The sequence below is a fragment of the Haemaphysalis longicornis genome, unplaced genomic scaffold (genome assembly GCF_048455015.1).
Source record: "Haemaphysalis longicornis isolate Haplotype H1 unplaced genomic scaffold, Haemaphysalis longicornis Haplotype H1 scaffold_2, whole genome shotgun sequence".
NCBI classification, from domain to species: Eukaryota; Metazoa; Arthropoda; class Arachnida; order Ixodida; family Ixodidae; genus Haemaphysalis; species Haemaphysalis longicornis.
The window spans coordinates 20,891,929-20,910,261 of NW_027526295.1; the positions used below are offsets into that span (position 1 = coordinate 20,891,929).

General features: G+C 46.5%; 1 protein-coding gene across 1 annotated transcript in view; it reads left to right on the forward strand.

Annotated features, from left to right (window-relative positions):
• The window catches only part of LOC144168788 (diuretic hormone receptor-like), a 252,961-nt gene that overhangs the window by 119,147 nt on the left and 115,481 nt on the right, over positions 1-18,333 (forward strand). Inside the window, exon 4 of the mRNA XM_077697759.1 lies at positions 12,754-12,845. Coding sequence (XP_077553885.1) covers positions 12,754-12,845 — 92 coding nt within the window. The remainder of the gene's footprint in view (positions 1-12,753; positions 12,846-18,333) is intronic.

Sequence of the window (18,333 nt, forward strand, 5' to 3'; positions counted from 1 at the left end):
TCCATCCCTTTCTGTCTGTGTAAGTCCCTAGGATTAGGTTTCCACTCGGAATACGCCTTTGTTCTCAATGTTGTTAAGATGTTGTTTGCCGCGCTCTCGCAGATCAAACAACGAAATCACGAAGCCGTCGTAGCAAGATGCACTGAAACCTATTCTAGAAAACGTCACTGCGCGGAAGAACACCAAAAGGCTTTCATTTTTCGCTATGTCGAGAAAGGCATTGAAACCTAGGCAAGCTCTCCACCATCGCAATCATATTGCTGCAGTTCCGCCCTCGCCATAATTGGACGCCAAGCTGCTCGAAAGAATTTTCCGAGCAAGAAACATGACGTGCACGATCAACACGGGAAACTGAGACGAAAAGGAAAATGTTCAAAATGTTCTCGCAACTTTGAGGGCGGCGAAATCTCATTTTTATTTCAAAGCTATCTACCCTCCGTCTCGTATATTTCTGGCGGTTTAACCTTTTACTTTTCGTCGAACATTTTCCCCGAGTACGGCGCATGTCGCAGACCTTCCCAGCGCGCAGCTGAAAGCTTCGCGAATCCGCCTTTCCCGCCCTCTTTTTTGTATTTGTCGCACGGAGTAGGACACGGATGTACTTCTCTCATCTTGTTCGCGCGCCTAAAAGCAGTTCTCGAATACCTCCTCAGCAGATAACTTAGAAGATCAAGCACGTGAGTTTGTCATTGTCGGGACCGTGCACAAGCCGGTACAATACAAAAATAAAACAGCGCTCCCAAAGCGCGTTACTTTTAGGGTTACCTTCATGTTGCTCTTGACAGCTTCGTTAATGCACAGAGATAATCTAACTAGAGTAAAAGTTTGATCCACGACAGAACAAAGAGGCTATTTTCTTTTCATGATTATTAGCCAAACTACGTTAGCGTCTCCTTCCAAACACCCAATCGCTTGTAAAAATAGCGGCGATAATTGCAAGTAGTGTCGATGGCATATCTTTTATATGGTGAAGAACCCTGCCACGTGTACAGTTTCCTTTCTTTTGGCGTAAAATATAGCAAAATGGCAAAGAGAACAAAAGTGCCGTGACTTGAACGAGAAGTAAAACCTCCTCCCGACGTGTCGAGGCCGTTCCACAGCAACTGGGATGAACCTCTTCGGTTTTTGCTGTTTGGGTTGGAATCAAGCTCCTAAACGTACGGAACGTTTTTGTTCACAGAGTTTAATAGTGGTTGACATCCTCACTAGAGGTGTAATCGCACAAACTATTCAGCGCATTTCAGACATGGCGACGGGAAGGCAATAAGTACGGCGCGGCGCCGAGTTTGCCGATAGCGCTGCGTTTTCTCCTGGTTCCGTCCCACGGGAGGCATTTATTGCTGCAATTTTCATCCAACCACCCACTAACGTAGCGCTCGAATTTACTCGTGCTGCACGTGAAGGCTGTCTTTACGCAGAAAAATTATCATGCCAGCAGATATATAGTATCGTGGTAAAAACTACGCAATTTTCCTGTAGGGCCAGGTCCGGATTGTTTTATCCCCAAACTTTCGCATATCTCCCAAAGTGGACCGCGTTAGCAAACTCTAGCACCTGCGGCAATCGGCTTCGCAAACTCTGTTTGTGTAGTGCTCTCCACTTCAGGCGGAAACGTACGAGAACTGCCGAGGAGAACAACACGCGAGATATAACGCTGGGCAGAGTGTTCTCGAAGATCGCGCTGGCCGACTCCAGGCGCTCCTCACGAGCCGCATTCTCAGGTTAGCTCGGTATTTTTATTTTGTATTTAGCGAGCTCCTCACGTGGCACATGCCCACGTGCAAGCCTTGATAACGCCGGGTGCTCCTCCTGAGGCGTATGCTCATGTGCGCACGGCTGGGCTGTTTTCCGGTAATGCTCCACGGAGCAATGAGAAGCTTAAACAGCCCTGCTGCTGAAACAGTGTATATATAGGAGCACCAAAAGAAATGATGTCGGCTCAGGCCATTGCACCCACAACAACAAGAGGAAGTCCCAACAGACGGCGCGCGAAGTATGCGAATACAGAAAAATTCACTTGTGTTCAGCAAAGCGCCATTTCATACACCATGGCAGGAGCAACAGGAGAAGGCAGTAGCGTGAGGAGTAGAAAGGGCCCAGAAGTGGGTGTTGCTTGGCTGGGACAGTATTTCGTACCGTAGGGATTTGCGGTGTAATACACGAGATAGTCTTTCGATGCCATTTGCAGCCAAGCAAGCACACATGCTGCTTATTGTTCTGGTAGCCAAAACCTCGACCTTTCTGTTCCTGACTGTGTCGTCCTGCTCTGGCTTGACGTTTCTCTGCGCGGCACGGGGGCGATTGCTTTCGTAACTGTCGCAAACTGCCGCGTACGGCGTCTAATTCTATTGCAGAACTTTTAATAGTGTTGTACGCCGTCTACTAACGTTGTGCAGTCGCTCTATCCGCTAGAGTCTTTCTATTCCCCCTAAATACCACAAGAAACTTCTGCATGCTGGCAGCTATGAACCATCGCTCGGCCCCCGCCCCTAGCAGGAGACACAGCACATTCAGGCGTGAAAGTGCTCACAGTAAATAACAAAATAAAATCCCGACAGATCTGCAGGAACCAGAAACTTCGATGATACTTTCGAAGCCGGCAAACCTTTATCAGAGTTGATCGGTAGACTATTGGAGAAGGGGGAAACAAATTTATTCAAGGAAACTGCGGCGGGCGCTTTGTGTTGTTTTTCTTTCTCTGTGTTAGGGCGGCTATAAAATGTACGGCATGCAGAGGCAGGTCAGTACAGTCAGAATGCCACGATGTTACGGTGGCTTTGACCATGCGTGCATCGTCATTGCAGAACCGCGTCTACCGTACTCCCGTGTTCTTGAACCACCGAGTTCGTCATCGGACGGCCTGGCGTACGCCGTAAGAATGCTTTACAGTCAACCTCTTGCCTCCGGACAGCGGTGCATCATCCGGCCCCGTCCGTGAACATAGTGAAAACTTAATGTCTTACATATGCATTGAACTGTTTGTTTTTTTGTTGAGTTACCTCCTCTACTTTGTCGCATTCTTTGTTAGCCCGTCTTCTTGTATCATCCTGTAACGTGTAACATCGCTCGATTTTGTACTGTTTTTTTTTACGTCCCGATAATCTTTCATACCATCGTGCCTGTGGAGTTACTCACCTGTTTTAATATAAGCCTCTCTGCGTTTGTTCTGAGATTCAGTGTTCTGTCTCCGTCTTTCTGCTCATGCCAACGAAAGTCGTGCATCAGACGTACATCCCTCGTCACCGGCGCTCTGTAGAGTCGATGGGTGTGTTTCCTCGCCAAAGTTGACTTGCCCATCGCATCGCACCCTTACAAGCGGTGACAACAACCCACCCCTGCACCCCATTGCACATAGTCAAGAACGTAGCAATGCTGTCGTAGTAATCCCAGTTCGTTCCTGCGGAGTGGCTCCACAGCTACGGCATTTCGTCTCTGAGCCCGAGGGCGCGATTTCGACAACGGCCGCGGCGGCTTTTTCATTGATTGGGACAAAAATGAATGTCCCGGTGTGACCAGATTCCGGCATGGGTTCGAGTTCTCTAAGCGGTATCAATTATTACTACTCCCTCTTCCCCTGCCCACATTGCAGGCGAGGTGAGAGTACGGTTTTAACAGAAAATGCTGTTTAAGCTGGTGGTTCGGTCGTTATACGTGCGCTGGAAAACCTAGCCGAGCGATGGCGTCATCCCGTACGCCGGCACCACTCGACCTCCGAGAACGCTCTGCCCAGCGTTCGCGGCGTTATCTCTCGCGTGCTGTTCTCCTCGCCAGTTCACGAGCGTTCGCGCCTCAATTGCGAAATACAAAAAGCTCGCTACAGACGCCGAGTTCACGAAGCCGGTTCCGGCTCTTTCTAGCGCGTGCTAACGCGGTCCACTTTGGGAAAGATATGAAAGCCTGACGACAAAATGATCGGGGCCTGGCAGTCATGGCACTCCACGCGACAACTTCAGAAATCCATGTGAAGTGCAACAGCCGGGTCTCACAGTGCAACAAAAGAGCCTCACTCCCGAAGGAGGGGAAGCGCGGCGCGTAAGATGCCTGGCCGCTATTCCAGAACGGTGGCGACGCCCTCGGCCCATTGCCGAATACCGCGCAGGTGAAGTGGCAGCCACACGTCGACGAGCTCATTACTCTTTGGGGGGCTAACGTTTTCGTAACATTAACCTTATTTACAAATATATACAGGCCCTATGGAGTGATTACAGGGGTTTTCGAGTACACCAGAACATGGTTTCATGTACACATAAAAAAACAGGCGTTCGGGTATCATGCGAGGAGAGGGTCAGCATGCTTTGCCGAGTAAGTGTAATCCAGTCGAGGAGTACTTGTCACAAAGCCACAGGGCGTTTGTGAACTCTGCCATACCTCAATACATCTCAAGCAGAGTTGGCAAAAATTAGCTGCTCATGCGCCGGATATACAAGACGGTATTGCGGTTACCCCACAGATCTCTCAATGCCAGATTGAACATCTGGGCATCTACAACACTGCAGAAGAAATAGTTGAGGCCCATAAGCTCAACCTATTTTAGCGCCTATCGACAAGCCCCACTGGTCGACAGATCATGCATAGATAAAATCTCCGAGCTCCGGTAATCACTGATCCCAAAGTCCCCATTCGCTCAATCATTCACGCGCACCTCTGCATCCGCCCGCCCAGTGCACAGCAAAACACGCAGGGAACAGTGAGAGCGGGCCTTGACTGAGAAATACCCTATTAAGCCGAGCGCGTTTTTCGTATACGCGGCAGACTACAGGCATCACGACACGTATGCCGTGGCGGCAATATTCAGCCCTAATTCCCCACTCATCAACTCAGTCACAATACGCACCCGTCATCCGGCTAAGCCGAAGAAAACGGCAATCGCCCGAGCACTAACGCAACGCCCAACCCCCAGAATCATCATCTTTGATTTTAAAACGGCGATTCATTACCAGATTCATTTGCCAGATGTACAATCTCTCCTCAGGAGCTCCAAATTCTCATCAAAAATCTCGCTACAGACCCCGTGGAGTTGCTTTAGGCTCCTGCCCATACAGGGCTGGGAGGCAACGAGGCAGCCAACAAACCAGCTCGAGAACTAACTATCCTAGCAGGGCCAAGCGTCGCACCCATACACGGAGCCCAATTAGCCCGAGACAGCTTGCTTGGCTATCGGGAAATAACTGAGCATCACCGCCCCGCCCGCCGCGTTTTCCTGCCGGCTCATCCTACCCTCTCACGCCCTGAAGAACGCTTATGGCGCCTCATTCAAACAAACACTTTTCCCTCTCGCGCCACACTGCAACTCATTCACCCCACCCTGTATCAATATCCCGAATGCCAAGGATGGGGCTTGAAATACACCATCATTCATACCATGTGGGCATGTAACAAATGTCCCTTCCTATTAATTCGTACGACCGAGCAATGGGAGGCGGCGCTGCGTAGCTCCGACCCGCAGATGCAGTAAAGTCTGACGGAACGGGTTGCCTTGGTCACCGGCAAACTGCAACTACCGGTCACCGCCCCCTCCTAACTACGTATCACAATAAAGTTTAGTTCTCTTTCTCTCCAGGACGGCATTCTCAGTTCTTCCCGTTTGATGTCCAGTTCAAAGAGTCCATTTCGAGCACCCGTACATTGGCTGATAGGTAACGACCGACCCCACCGCTGCGCGACGCCAGAAAGCCGGTACGTCGTTTTCTGAGCTTGTGACTGGGCAGAGGCCTTGCAAGCGGACCTACGTCCTAGTTGAAACGGACGCTGAACAGGTATCCGTGAAACGGACGGGTTTGATGATTCCGCCCCTTTGGAAGTTGGCAATTGCAAAGGCAATTGCACGTGGCAACGTGACCTTCAGTTGGCCAAGTAGAAGTCGGAAATGAACATGTATGTAGATTAGGGAGAAGAACGAAATACGCTTAGAATACATGTCACACAGCTTTTGGGGCAGTGGACTGCTGCTGACGGCTCACGAGGATGTTGCGGCCGCGGGTTTGAAGGGAATGGTTCACATCTTAACCCCGGACGATTGCGGCCGCCTGTTTGTAGCGTGAAAATCACCCCGGAACACGTGATCACAGCGTGGTGTAGCATTCCTCCCGCACGCACGATGAAGCTGCGTACCACCCAATATCCGGCATGGAGGCTTTTTTTCATGGTTTCATGACAGGCAGAGTCACACGGGCGGTAGTCATGGTTGTGGCAAAGAGGAGACTGGAATATTGACATCGACATCTGTCACAACGTACCGACCCCAAAGCACAATGAGACGTTCAGATTCGTTCGAAGGCAGAAGAGGAATGATTTTCTTATGAAGGCCAGAAAGGCTAGGATTGCCACAAATGACCCTGGTTTTGACGAATCCAAACTCGAATTTATTAATGAGCATCTGACGAGACTAACAAAGCAACTACTCGGCGCTGTTGCCCAGAAAAAGAAAGCAGGCTCGAAGTTCGCATGGACCGCCGGAGGCAAGGTGTATGCTAGGAAGGACGAGAATTCGCCGTTACTTCGCGTTGCCGAAAAGGATGACATTGAAAAAAATGACCAGGCAGATAAGGCTAGATTACTTAGTAGGAACAATTCTAACCATGCTAGGGCATGAAAAATTATGACTGCCGTTTGTTTAACAAAACATTTCGGCCTTCTTTAGATGCCTTTTCAGCACTTCATTTAAGCGCGCGAAGCATAAGAAACGATGCTGAGAAGATAAACGAAATGTGTGCAAGTATAGATTTAAAGTTTGATGTTCTTTTGGTGTCTGAAACATGGTTATCAAAAAATGAACGTCCACTACAACTTAATGATTATACCCGGGAATCTGGAAGAGGTGGTGGGGTCGCTGCATATGTACTGCGGCAGCTGTGGCACGAGTTAATCGCTGAATTTACATTTTTTGACCAATATGTGGAATGCTTTGCTGTGCGTTTTAAATCTGTCACAATTGGCGTTGTGTATAGGCCACCATGTGTCAGCAGAGCACAGTTCTTTGCATTTCTTGAAAATATGCTGCATGCCTTTAGTAATACCCGAAACTCAATTGTACTTATGGGTGATATGAACATAAACATGCTTGCAGACTATACCTACAGTAAATAACTAGACACAGTAATTAGCACATATACTTGCCGAGAAATCTCATCGCATCAGTTACGCGGCTACACGGCACAAAGTGCAACACCTCTATACTTATGCATTACAAATGTGTCATCCCGCAATGTATCAGCTGGGTTGATAAGTGCCGATATCAGCGACCACCTTCCAATATTTTGTTTGGTGCCGACAAGACAAGACAGAGAAAAAAATTCACCCACGCCCTTTTAACATGAAATAACGCCAGACACGCTCGAGTGCTTCCGTTCTCTTATCTTTGCATCGATTTGGACATCGGTTTTCTGTGAACCTGACCCCAATATGGCTTAAGTCTTTTCTTGCGCACAGTTAAAGATTGCTATGAAGAAGCCTTTCTAAAAAAACTAAGAGTAAAAACGTGAGAGGAAGATACGAAAGCCATGGGTTAATTGCTTTTCACTCAAGAAAATAGAAATGAAAAACAAAATGTATCCCTCCTTTGAAAAACGCAAGGTATTACTGATTTTATGGCATTCAAAAAATATAGAAAAGGAATTAACGCCGACCTTAAGCAAGCTAAATTACCCTATAACAAATCCCTATTTTAACGCAAGCAAGGAAACGCTAGAAAAAGTTGGCAAGAAGTAAATCACTTGACTGGAAGAATACCACAAATAACCAGTGTAAATATTTTGACATCCCAATGCACGATGTGTGAGGCGGACACGGTAGCTGAACTTAATCAGTATTTTATACAAAGTGGAGAATATAATTTGCCAGCTCCCCCTGTGGGCGGCACACTGTCCTTGCCAAACCCAAAGGCGAGAAATTCTTTTTTAATCTTTCATACCACACCAGAAGAAATAGCAAATATAATAAACGACCTCAAACCCAATACTGCTGCTGGGTTCGATGACATCCAGGTAGCCCCTTGAAAATAAGTTAGTAATCTAATCAGTTATGTTCTGTCTAATATTTGTAATAATATTATCGGCACGGGAATATTTCCCGATGAACTAAAAATATCGAGGGTCACACCAATTCATAATGGAGGAAATGATTGTAATGCAATAATCATCGGCCAATATCGGTACTGTCTGTGCTTTCCATAGTATTTGAAAAATTCTAAAAATATGGCTACAAAGTTTTTTGGTTAAATATAATATTTTTTGAGAGGCGCAGTATGGGTTTAGGAAAAATGGGTAATCTGAAATGGCATTGCTGGACATAATATGACATCATTGAAGACATTCAATGCAGACTGTACGCTATTCATCTGTTTCTTGGTCTACGAAAAGCGTTTCATTCGGTAAACCACCAAATCCTTCTAATACCCGAGTTACATGGCGGAAGTAACCGCAGTTACGTTTAACTGTGGTTACTAAACTTTAACCGCGGTTATCGCAAACTGCGGTTTTGGCTGTTACACGCGAAATTTCAAGTGTGTGGACTTGGTTGTGATCGTAACAAAAATAAATTAACAAACTTTTAACCTCACAATAAAAAACAAAAAGGAATCTGTGCAGACAAAAGGAAATATATTTTAAAAAGTTGCTGCAGACGCAAACACGACGCACTCGCGCGCGGCGAGACAGGGGCTACCCTATCAGCTCGCAACCGGCTTGGTTTTCATGGGTCGGCTCGGTGTTGGAAACTTTAGGCTTAGCATCGCGGTGGATATTTGACCACCCATATCTTTACAGCTGCGAATCACAGCACATAACCAACTTTTTCACCACACTAACATCCACTTTCTCGCATGTGGATGTTCTTTTCCGTGATCGGATTGATTTCGAAGAGCGGCGACAAGCTGTAACTGCCGTGGTCTGGGCCTGTTCGAGCTAGCGTCACTAAATAAAGGCCTTTACAGTATCAGCACTCTTTTCTATCATTGTTATGTGCCGCCAGGATTTTCATTGGTTGGTCGGAACCACGTGATATTTGTTTACATATGGGTGCAGCCATTTTGTATCTGGTGCTTCTCCTCTCCCTCTCTCTCTGCTGCGCGGACGTTAGAGCGGCCGGGCCACACTCTGCCCGTCACAACCGGCGGCGGTTTTGTTGGGAGAGATGGCAACACTGCAAGCCAGAAAAAAGATGGCTCCTAACGAAGTGGCGGTACTCTTAATCCTAGATTATTTAGTGACGCTAGTTCGAGCTGCTTTCACTGCCGTGCGGGCAGGCCCGCCAGCGTGTTTGCAGGCACGGCCGACGTGCGCGCGAATCGTTTCCGAGTGCTGGAAACGCTGCATGATTGCCTGCTTTATCCATTTTTTTTTTGGCGAACGGCGCGCGCAATTTCAAATTTAGCACGGCTTTTACAGTAGTTTATCGGGTGGATCGGGAAACGAGCCACTGCTCACGGGCAGTCACGCCGTAGAGCGACACAAAGAACGCAAGCGCCTTGGAGGCCGCTTTGGAGAGCCGATTATTTGAGGGCCTCCGTCTCCTCCGAACACCGGGTGATTCTTTTTTTTTTTCGCCTCCGCTGATGCGTGCCGCAACTTGCGTCCTAACTGACCGCTGTGATTTGGAACACTGGCGCTGCGGAAAACGCGGTTAGCGTGTCCGAACTGAGGTGGCCAAGCTCAATTTGCGTTAACCATGGTTAGCAGGGTAACCACAGTTTCGTCTGTCGTGTAACGCAGCAAACTGCGGTTTTGTCTAACCGTGGTTTGCTTAACCGTGGTTAACTGCGCCCGTGTAACTAGAATATAAGAAAACTTGAGAGTGTCGATATTCGTGGTGATCCCATTGAATTGTTTCGCAACTACTTAGCAAATCAGTATCAGTATGTGCTAGTAAATGGTATACCCTCAGCTAAACTTCGCAAAATATTGGTGTTCCGCAGGGATTGATACTCGGACCAATGCTATTTAATTTATATTCAATGATCAACCGGCGATACCTGATTTACCCAAAATAATAATGTATGCCGACGACACCAATATATTCTTTACGGATATCGCCTTGCCATAATTGGAACCTAGGGTTCAATCGCACTGGCTGCTTATCAATAATTTACAATTAAAAATAAGTAAAACCAATTACGTCGTGTTCACACCGATTAATAAACCAGTGAATTATACTATAGATTTGATCTATCGGAACAGCAGACTCAAGCAATCAAAAGCACAGAAATTTTCAAGTGTGGTTTGAAAATAATCTGTCATGGATTACACATGTGTGTATATTAACCGCTGAACTGAGCAAAACGGTGGGCTGTTTATATAAAATTCGAGATATCATACCGTTGTGGTTAAAAAAGACGCTCTATTATTCGTTTTTTTTTCTCTAAGCTTTCCTACTGCGCCTTAGTATGGGGCACAACTACTACCCAGAACTATAACAAATTGCCCTTGTTGCATGAGAAGGTATTAAGAATATTCGAAAATTAGTACGGCAGGCCTCAATGCCTATCTACACATGAACTCTTTATAAAGTATTCACTTCCTAGGGCAAATAAAATATACTGCTACAAATTACTTCAGTACATTAGAAATAACAAGTTATACAACACGTCCAGCCCTGTAACCGCCACAGAACATAACTTACGTAGACTACATCGACCAATGCCGTCTACAAGAACAAACTATGGCCGGCAACACACAGATTATCAAATCCCCTCCTTATTGAACAAAGTTCAGAAACACATTAATTTTCGCCAACGGTTGTCAAAAACACAGATTAAAAATTTCCTGTTAGAGTAGTTAATTGCAATTTACCTAAGCATACAATAAATTGTTGCAGCGAAATTGTAGATATCTATGCTGAAGTACGTCTCTCTTTCGGGTGTATTATGTTGCTTTTTTACTCCTTGCACGGCAGAGAAAAACACGCGAGTGTTTTGATACCATAGCCTGTGTGAAAATTTGGTTCTGTATTCTTTTTTGTCCAAAGTGGTCGCACATTGAGCGTTCGAGGAGCACGACCGCAACTGAACTCTCTGTAGCCTTCTTTTTTGTTTTTTTTTGTTTTTGTACACTCGACTGCAAGTGAGCAATTAATATACAGTCCCCGCACCCTGCCTGCCACCGGAGCAGGAGCCCTAGTCAGGCTCCGAGACTTTGGCCGGGCAGAAGTGTCGATTCTCTTCAGGGACACTCTGAAAGGAAACGCGCCGCACTTTAAGCAGCGGCATCCAGAAGCAAATGACGAAGCCACTATCATCATCACCACCACCATCAGCGGCAGCGGCCATTTTGTCTGCTCAACGTGCCAGGCAGGCTGTTGTGGAATGGGTGGTTGAAAGTGAGATTTACTTGTGACGTTCTACTTTTATTGGAGACATACGGTGCGCTAAACGTGCATGTCTCTGTTCGTTTAATATGAGTGTATCGCTCACTCTGCACGAAAAGAACCTGTTGCTTTTGATTCCACCGAATAAAATGTATATTAATGATTACTCCGCATTTAGGCAGTCAGTCATATTCGAACCACCTCGCTTTTTTCTCTGCGTCCACATCCGCCGCTCATCCTGTGGTTATGTTACACTGTAGTTATTTGAATTATGTTACAGCTGCTCCTGCGTAATCCCACCATAGGCGGCGGGAGCAGATGGGGGTTGCTCCTGTGTTTCCTCATGAACCACAGCTTGTGGCCGATCATGGCTACTGTGTGCGCGATGCCTTCTGTATGCTCTTGTTTTTGGCCAAAAGCCTTGTATTTTTAATTAAGACCTTCGACAAATGTTTCCTGAATAATACAGATTCAGGTGCTAGAAGCTTCGCTTTCTTCAGGCCTGAGAAGGTTGCTTTTGGTTTTTCTTATCTTTAGCCAAGCTGTTCTCAAATAATTGTTTATTTTGCACTTATTTGTTCTTTAGCGCAAACAAAATATAAACGTGCTTTTTAGGATGTCACATCTCCTATGCAAAGCATTTGTGGCGGATGCCCGCAATTGCACGACGGCGTGTGACGTATTCCTGATTGTAGCGTTTATTGTAGCATGCAACGATTGGTATCAAATTGTGGCTAAAACATCACAAACGTGTATGCTGGGCGCGGGAACATCTTGATATTTTTGCCTCATGATGTTTTAAATAGCTAGGGCTCAATCAGACCGTCTACTCGGATTATCGACGCTTATTACTGCATGAACATGCTCTACAATCGTAGTAACTTTTCTTAACAGCCAGTACAGGCAGCAGTGTTTGCACAGACTCTGGTGGTTACATACGTCTTACTTAGTCAAAGCCATAGATACAGTTTAGACATGAATAGAACATGTTCAGTGTGTTCAGTATGAGTAGAAATTCGCCGAAACACTTTTGACTGAAAGTTCACTTGAGTCAATTGTTTCAAGAATCAAGAAATTTGTGCGAGTACTTCTGTGCACTACCAGGGTTACCGATTACCACTAACTTTAGTATAACAGGTTATTATTGTTTTCTTCTTTCAATACACTCTGTTTTACTGAGGAAAACTCGTGCGCACATATGAGCATTGCTAGCGGTAAGTAATACAACAAATAAATAAGCCAGGGGTGAGTACCAGTAATTTCCTGTGCAGAGGAGTATCTCAGTGTTACTTTGAGAAAGTACTTGGCGACAAAAAAATGTGTATTTCTTTGGAGTCACTTCTTTCTCCTTCTCCAACCTTTTAGAACAGTACTCAAAATGAGCCCAAATGTGAACGAACAAGAGATGGTTGCTGTTCAAAAGACAGTAACGTTTTCTCACGTTCATTATCGCAGACAACGTGACACGAACATGCCTGGAGAACGGGACGTGGGCAGACAGGTCCGACTACTCCAGCTGCAAGCCCCTCATCGAAGTCGATCGAGAGGTGAGTAATCCGCATTACCGCCGCAAAGTCTGTGATAATTCTCGAGGGTATTTTAAACATTGGCCAATTTCAGCGAGGATTACCGCGGTTTTACTCATCTGTGTACAACTTATATTATCAAAGAAATGCTCATGGCAAAGTTTTATAATCTCGTCCCTGTACAACTTGTTGCGATATCAAATAAATGCACATGGCAACGTTTTGTAATATTATAAGTTTTGTAATCATGTAAGACCAACTAGCCCGTCAGAATGCTTTAATTTGTAATGTTTTCTTATGCACTCATCGGTTTCTCATCGGTCGCATATGTACATCTGCGGGGATAAGAAGAAGGTCTGTACTTTCTGCTAATATAGTCAATCTTAGACCTACTCAAAGCAAACTATCAGGGTAAATAACTCTCTGTGATACAATTCAGCATAAAAAAACAACTACCCTTCTGTCAAAACGACAACTATGTGGTAACGCGAAGCATTCCACATTCAAGGGCTACACAAAGCGGACAAACCCCGAAGCGGGCGGCTGTGTGCTCCTCATGTGAATACTTGTAATTATACGGGCCGGGTACTTTACCCCATACATTTCGAAATCACATACTGTGCTCATCCCAAATGCAGTGGATGATAGGGACTTGATGCGTATAATCACGTATACACCCATACTTTAACAAATGTGAAATAAAAGATACTAATGGAAGTACTCGCTAAGAGGCTAGGGGCTTTGATAAAGACCTGGTAGGACAACAAACTTGTTGTTTAAGAGGACGCTCAAGTACAACCAACATTCATATAACGGTGCAGCGATAACATGCCGTCCGCTTTCGCCTTGCTTGAAATCAACCTTGAAAAAGCTGTCGACCAGGTGTCACACGAATGTTGCTTGTTATTATATAGAGCATCTCGAGGCTGTAAGGGTTATTACTGCAGGAGTTCCTATGTCACATCAGGAGTGCGCTACAAGTCTTGTTATAAACAAGGCACCTATTACTCCAGCCGAAGTGTCATGATCTGTGCGTCAAGGGTACCGCTCTGTTTGTTCATAGTATGCTTCTCTTTGAGTATTAAGAACGCGTGCTTCCGCACGCTGATAACATCGCTCTTTTTCTCGTATTAGGTGACCGTAGGGGAGGCCGTTAAGACACGAAAAGTATTCTGCTACGGCAGCAGAAGCCCTGCAGACTGGGAAAATGCTTGGACATGTGGCATGGTAACACCAAGTGTATAGAAGTGCATAAGCTGGGAACTGACGTCTCCGAAATATCTCGGTGCGCCACTATAATGCCACTGTGATAGCGATCGTTACTTGCGAAGGCAGATGGCAGAGCTACGCGACAGGACGGAAAAATGGGAAGTGAACGGTAGAACGCACACACGACAGCGTGTATCTATTTTGCGGATAAGGTATGCATGGCACGTCCTGCAGGTGATTGATTATGGGGGTTTAACGCGCGGACGCTGCACAGGCGATGAGGCGCGCCTTAGTGGAGGGCTCGGGATTAATTTTGAAGACTTGGGAATCTTTAACGTGCGCCGAATAGAGGCGTTTTCGCTTTTCGCCTCCACCAGAAAAGCGGCCGCCACGGCAGGGAAACGAACCCGCGTCCTTTGGCTCAGCAGCACAACGCCTTATTCACTGAACCGCCGCGGCGGGTACGTCCTGGTGGTGATCTACTGTGTATGGCTCCATGTGCAAAGGTGTGTTTGGCGTCTGTATTTGGGGATCTACCAGGGAACGCACGAGTCGCACGAATCCGTTTCGACGCGTCCAATCCGGGGCCCTGTCAGTGGCGCTTCTTTTCCTGCGTAAAGTGGTGAACTTGGTTTTGTAGCGTAAGCTACACTGGCCGAGCTTGAGCAGTTTCGCGTGGACCTTAAAGGGCCGTGCTGTGCAAGCGCGAGGAGCATTGGATTTGCTTGGCTTGGCTTGGTTGGCTTGGATTGGATTGGATTGGATTTCCAATCCAATTGGAGTACGGATGTGTAGAGAATTGGGTCTGCACATTCCCCAGTCTGCGCATTCCAGCGGAGTGACGTCATAGCCGCGGCAGACGCAATGGCGCCGGCGCGTGCCCAGCTGTGCGCCTCCATTGCGCAGTAGCCAAGTCTGACGCTGCGTGGAGACGCTAGATATCCGTTTCGCGTGGCTCCTGGAGAGCCGGTGCTGCGCATGCGCGAGAAGCAAGAACTGGAATGGACTGGAGTGGACTGAATTAGATTGGATTGGGTTGGATTGGATTAGATTGGATTGGATTGGATTGGAACTCGTTTTAGCAGCAGTAAGCATGTAATCTGCTAATCCTAGACAACCAGGTAGCCTAAGAATAACTAGCTGAACCTTAGCTCACGATACGTATATCCTGTCATAGCCGAGCTAAGCCACTGCTAATTTTTTTTCCCTTCTGCACGAAGCGCAAAATACTCTTTTTTCGCACCGTTTTTCACTTACGTTTGAGCAGGCCTTTGTCACACTATGTTGTTTGTACAATAGAACCTTTTTCCGGAGATATTCGCGGTTATCTCCATGAAGTTGTCCAAGCGACTCAATTTTTGTGCATACGATTTTTCATAGAATACCTGTGCAATGTCGAGATAAAAGCGTTGTATAGAGATCTAATTGATCTGTGTTTGCTAGTTCCACTGTATATTACGTTGTGCCGTTCAAAACCTTGGCAAAACGCATTGAAACGGGTCACAGGAATGGCGGTTCCGCTTGGTTTAAAACCCGTTTTTTTTTTTTACTACAGCCTGGTGCTCCACCCGTGAAAACGTGGATGCTGGAGAAGGGCGTCTTTGTTTAATAGGGTGTGGACTGTACTCTCTAGAAGAAGCATAAAATAACCAAACACGTGTTCCTGGATTCTTGGGAAGCGGTCTTTCTCTGTGACGCGCTCCAGTATGAGCTTAAAAAAATTCCCCGCATTTCCCCGAGGGGAAGAATGTGAAAGTGCGAATGCACGAGTTGAATTTGCGCGGTTCGGTAATGTTCGCGAAAGAGAGATCACACAAACACACACAACTACAAAGAAAGAAAGATGCATTTATTCACAGACACCTATTTGTGTTGTCGTTGTACTTGATTGCTAGAGCGGATCTCAGCTTTGAAATTTCGTGTCAGTACTCCTTTAAGCGGGTGCATTAGCCCTTCTCACGCCCGATTCCTGGCCAATCCCCCACGTGGGTATGTGCCATGTCAGCAGGAACAACAACAAGAATGAGCCATGGGGACGCGGCCTGGCAGCGCGCGCCCATCTCCCCCCGTTGCTAGGGAAGACGAGGAGCGCGCGCACCCGCAGCTGTTGCTATGCGGACTACGGCGGCGGACGATTCAGGCTCGCTTAAGAAGTGCATTCGCACTTAAAACAACGACACGGGGTTCATTTAATAAAGCTCTACTAGTGTACCCATTCTTCGTGATAGGTGCATGTATTGTTTTATCTCGAGCCGTTCCTTTTTTGTGATTTCCAAGTAACCATTTTGAGACAGTGGAAGCCCATTTTCACCCACGGGCTGTGTGTCCAGAGATATTACCAGCGCTTTTCGGTCGACCAACCAGTCTATGTGGAAATGCTCTCGTTTTTTTAAATGTACGCTATCGATCCCACTACGAGTGCTTTTGATTTAAAATGATTTCCCTCGTGATCACTACCAACGTTACTAGAATAGACGTTGGCTCTAGTAACGTTCCAGTTGTAGAAACCTTGACTGTCACGGTACTCGGCTCCTATGTGTAGAAGACGATGAAGTGTAGCTTATGATTAGCTTGTGGTCTTGCACGGTATATGGAGGTCTCCCACAGATTTCCGTAAAAGCGATATTGATGCCAAGCCGGCGAAGCAGTACTGCTCCGAGGACGGCAGGAGAATCGTACAAGTGCGGAAGGCCCAGCCATGTGTACAGGACTGGCTGCCCGCGGTGCAAAAAGTATTGAACAAGCACGTTTACAAGTATGCTACTCTAGCAACCGCAGCGTCAGTCGTTTTAACATTGTCCGTGCCTTTTTGTTGATGTCCAATTAAAGCGATGAAACCGATGATGGCGCTATTGATAGATACCAGCTTCATCGCGCGAATAATCCAGATTCAAATCCAACCACGGGTGGCGTTTTTTATGTTGTATTATCGTCACCAATCCCTTCCCACTCAGTACAGTTAGCTGTCCCGAAGTCCACTTGGTGACGACACCGCCATGAGTCCAAATAAGCTTTGCGTTAGAACGACACCGCCAATGGTAAGATCACTATAGCTTCGCTTTACTAGGTGCCAATTTATGCCAATCTGTGGCTATTGGTTAACGCTGTATAACTCATACGCAAATTGTGGGCAAGTTCGGCAATGCCCGGCAGTTGCTGCTGTTGATCTCGAAGAGTGACACATACCTATAGACTACCACAAACACGTACTGCGGAATTGGCCAATGCTTTATAAGCTTGTTGCCTGAAGAGGCATACCTGTCCGGCAAACCACAACCACCACCTAAGCCAATAAAACAGTACGTAGATCCATTACTTAGAACTCAAGCAGTGCCGCCGAACCCAGGAAATTCGTTTCCGTACTCACCAGCAGAAACGGCGTAGCGTTGCGCCATCTTTTGGTTCACCTTCAACATTCGCGCTTTTCGTTTCAGCAACTGCAGAAAGAAAGCAACGGCCGCGCTCACAGATTCTGACGCTAAAAAGCCGGCCACAGGGGTTCTAACAAAATTTTGCCATTTTTAATTTTTATTTTAAGTTTTCCTCCGGTCAATTCTACGCATCCCTTTCGGAAGTGCAGGTGGTCTGATACATTTGTTTGGTACTCAGTTACATACTCGGATTGTGTGCCCGGCGCGCTTTACCAGCATGGTTAACTAAGGTTGAGCCCCTTAGCGCAAGCTCAGAGCTCGTTGCAGCATCACGGGAACGGAATATAGCGCCCCGCTCGCTGTGTACTTAGATCCAAGGCTACGAAATTGTTTTGTAGCACATGTGAGCTTTGGGGAATAAAAAATTAAACGCGGATTTGTGCAGCTTTCGGAGGATGCTGATAGTTTGGCGCAGCCAAACAGTATCCTTTTCCTGTTTTCAACCATAAAATCCAGCGTGGATTCCTACCTAACAGAACAGTAATAGTGTCAGTTAAGAACTCACATTTTACTCAAATATTTCGGAGATTTCCTTGCCGCTGAGTAATGTAGGTATGACAAAGCAATGCCTTGAGTTTTAGTAGTCTGGAACGCTCCTGTTTCGTGTCTTAGCGTTCTTTTCTTTGACCGGGTAGCTGGATTGAGTAAACAATACGAGCCATACCAATATTCTGGCTATTAGGTGCCCTGGAAACACTGTCGCACTTGAAGGCGAGAGAAACAAGTAGGAAGCAGCTGAGGAAATAGCAGAGCTTCAAATTTAGAAAAGGGACGAGCTTGCAAAGCAATGGGGATTCCCGGCAGAAGAGAGTGTAACGACGGCGGATGGGAGCAGCTGGCATTTAGAACGGGTGGCCTAATTGCTGCGG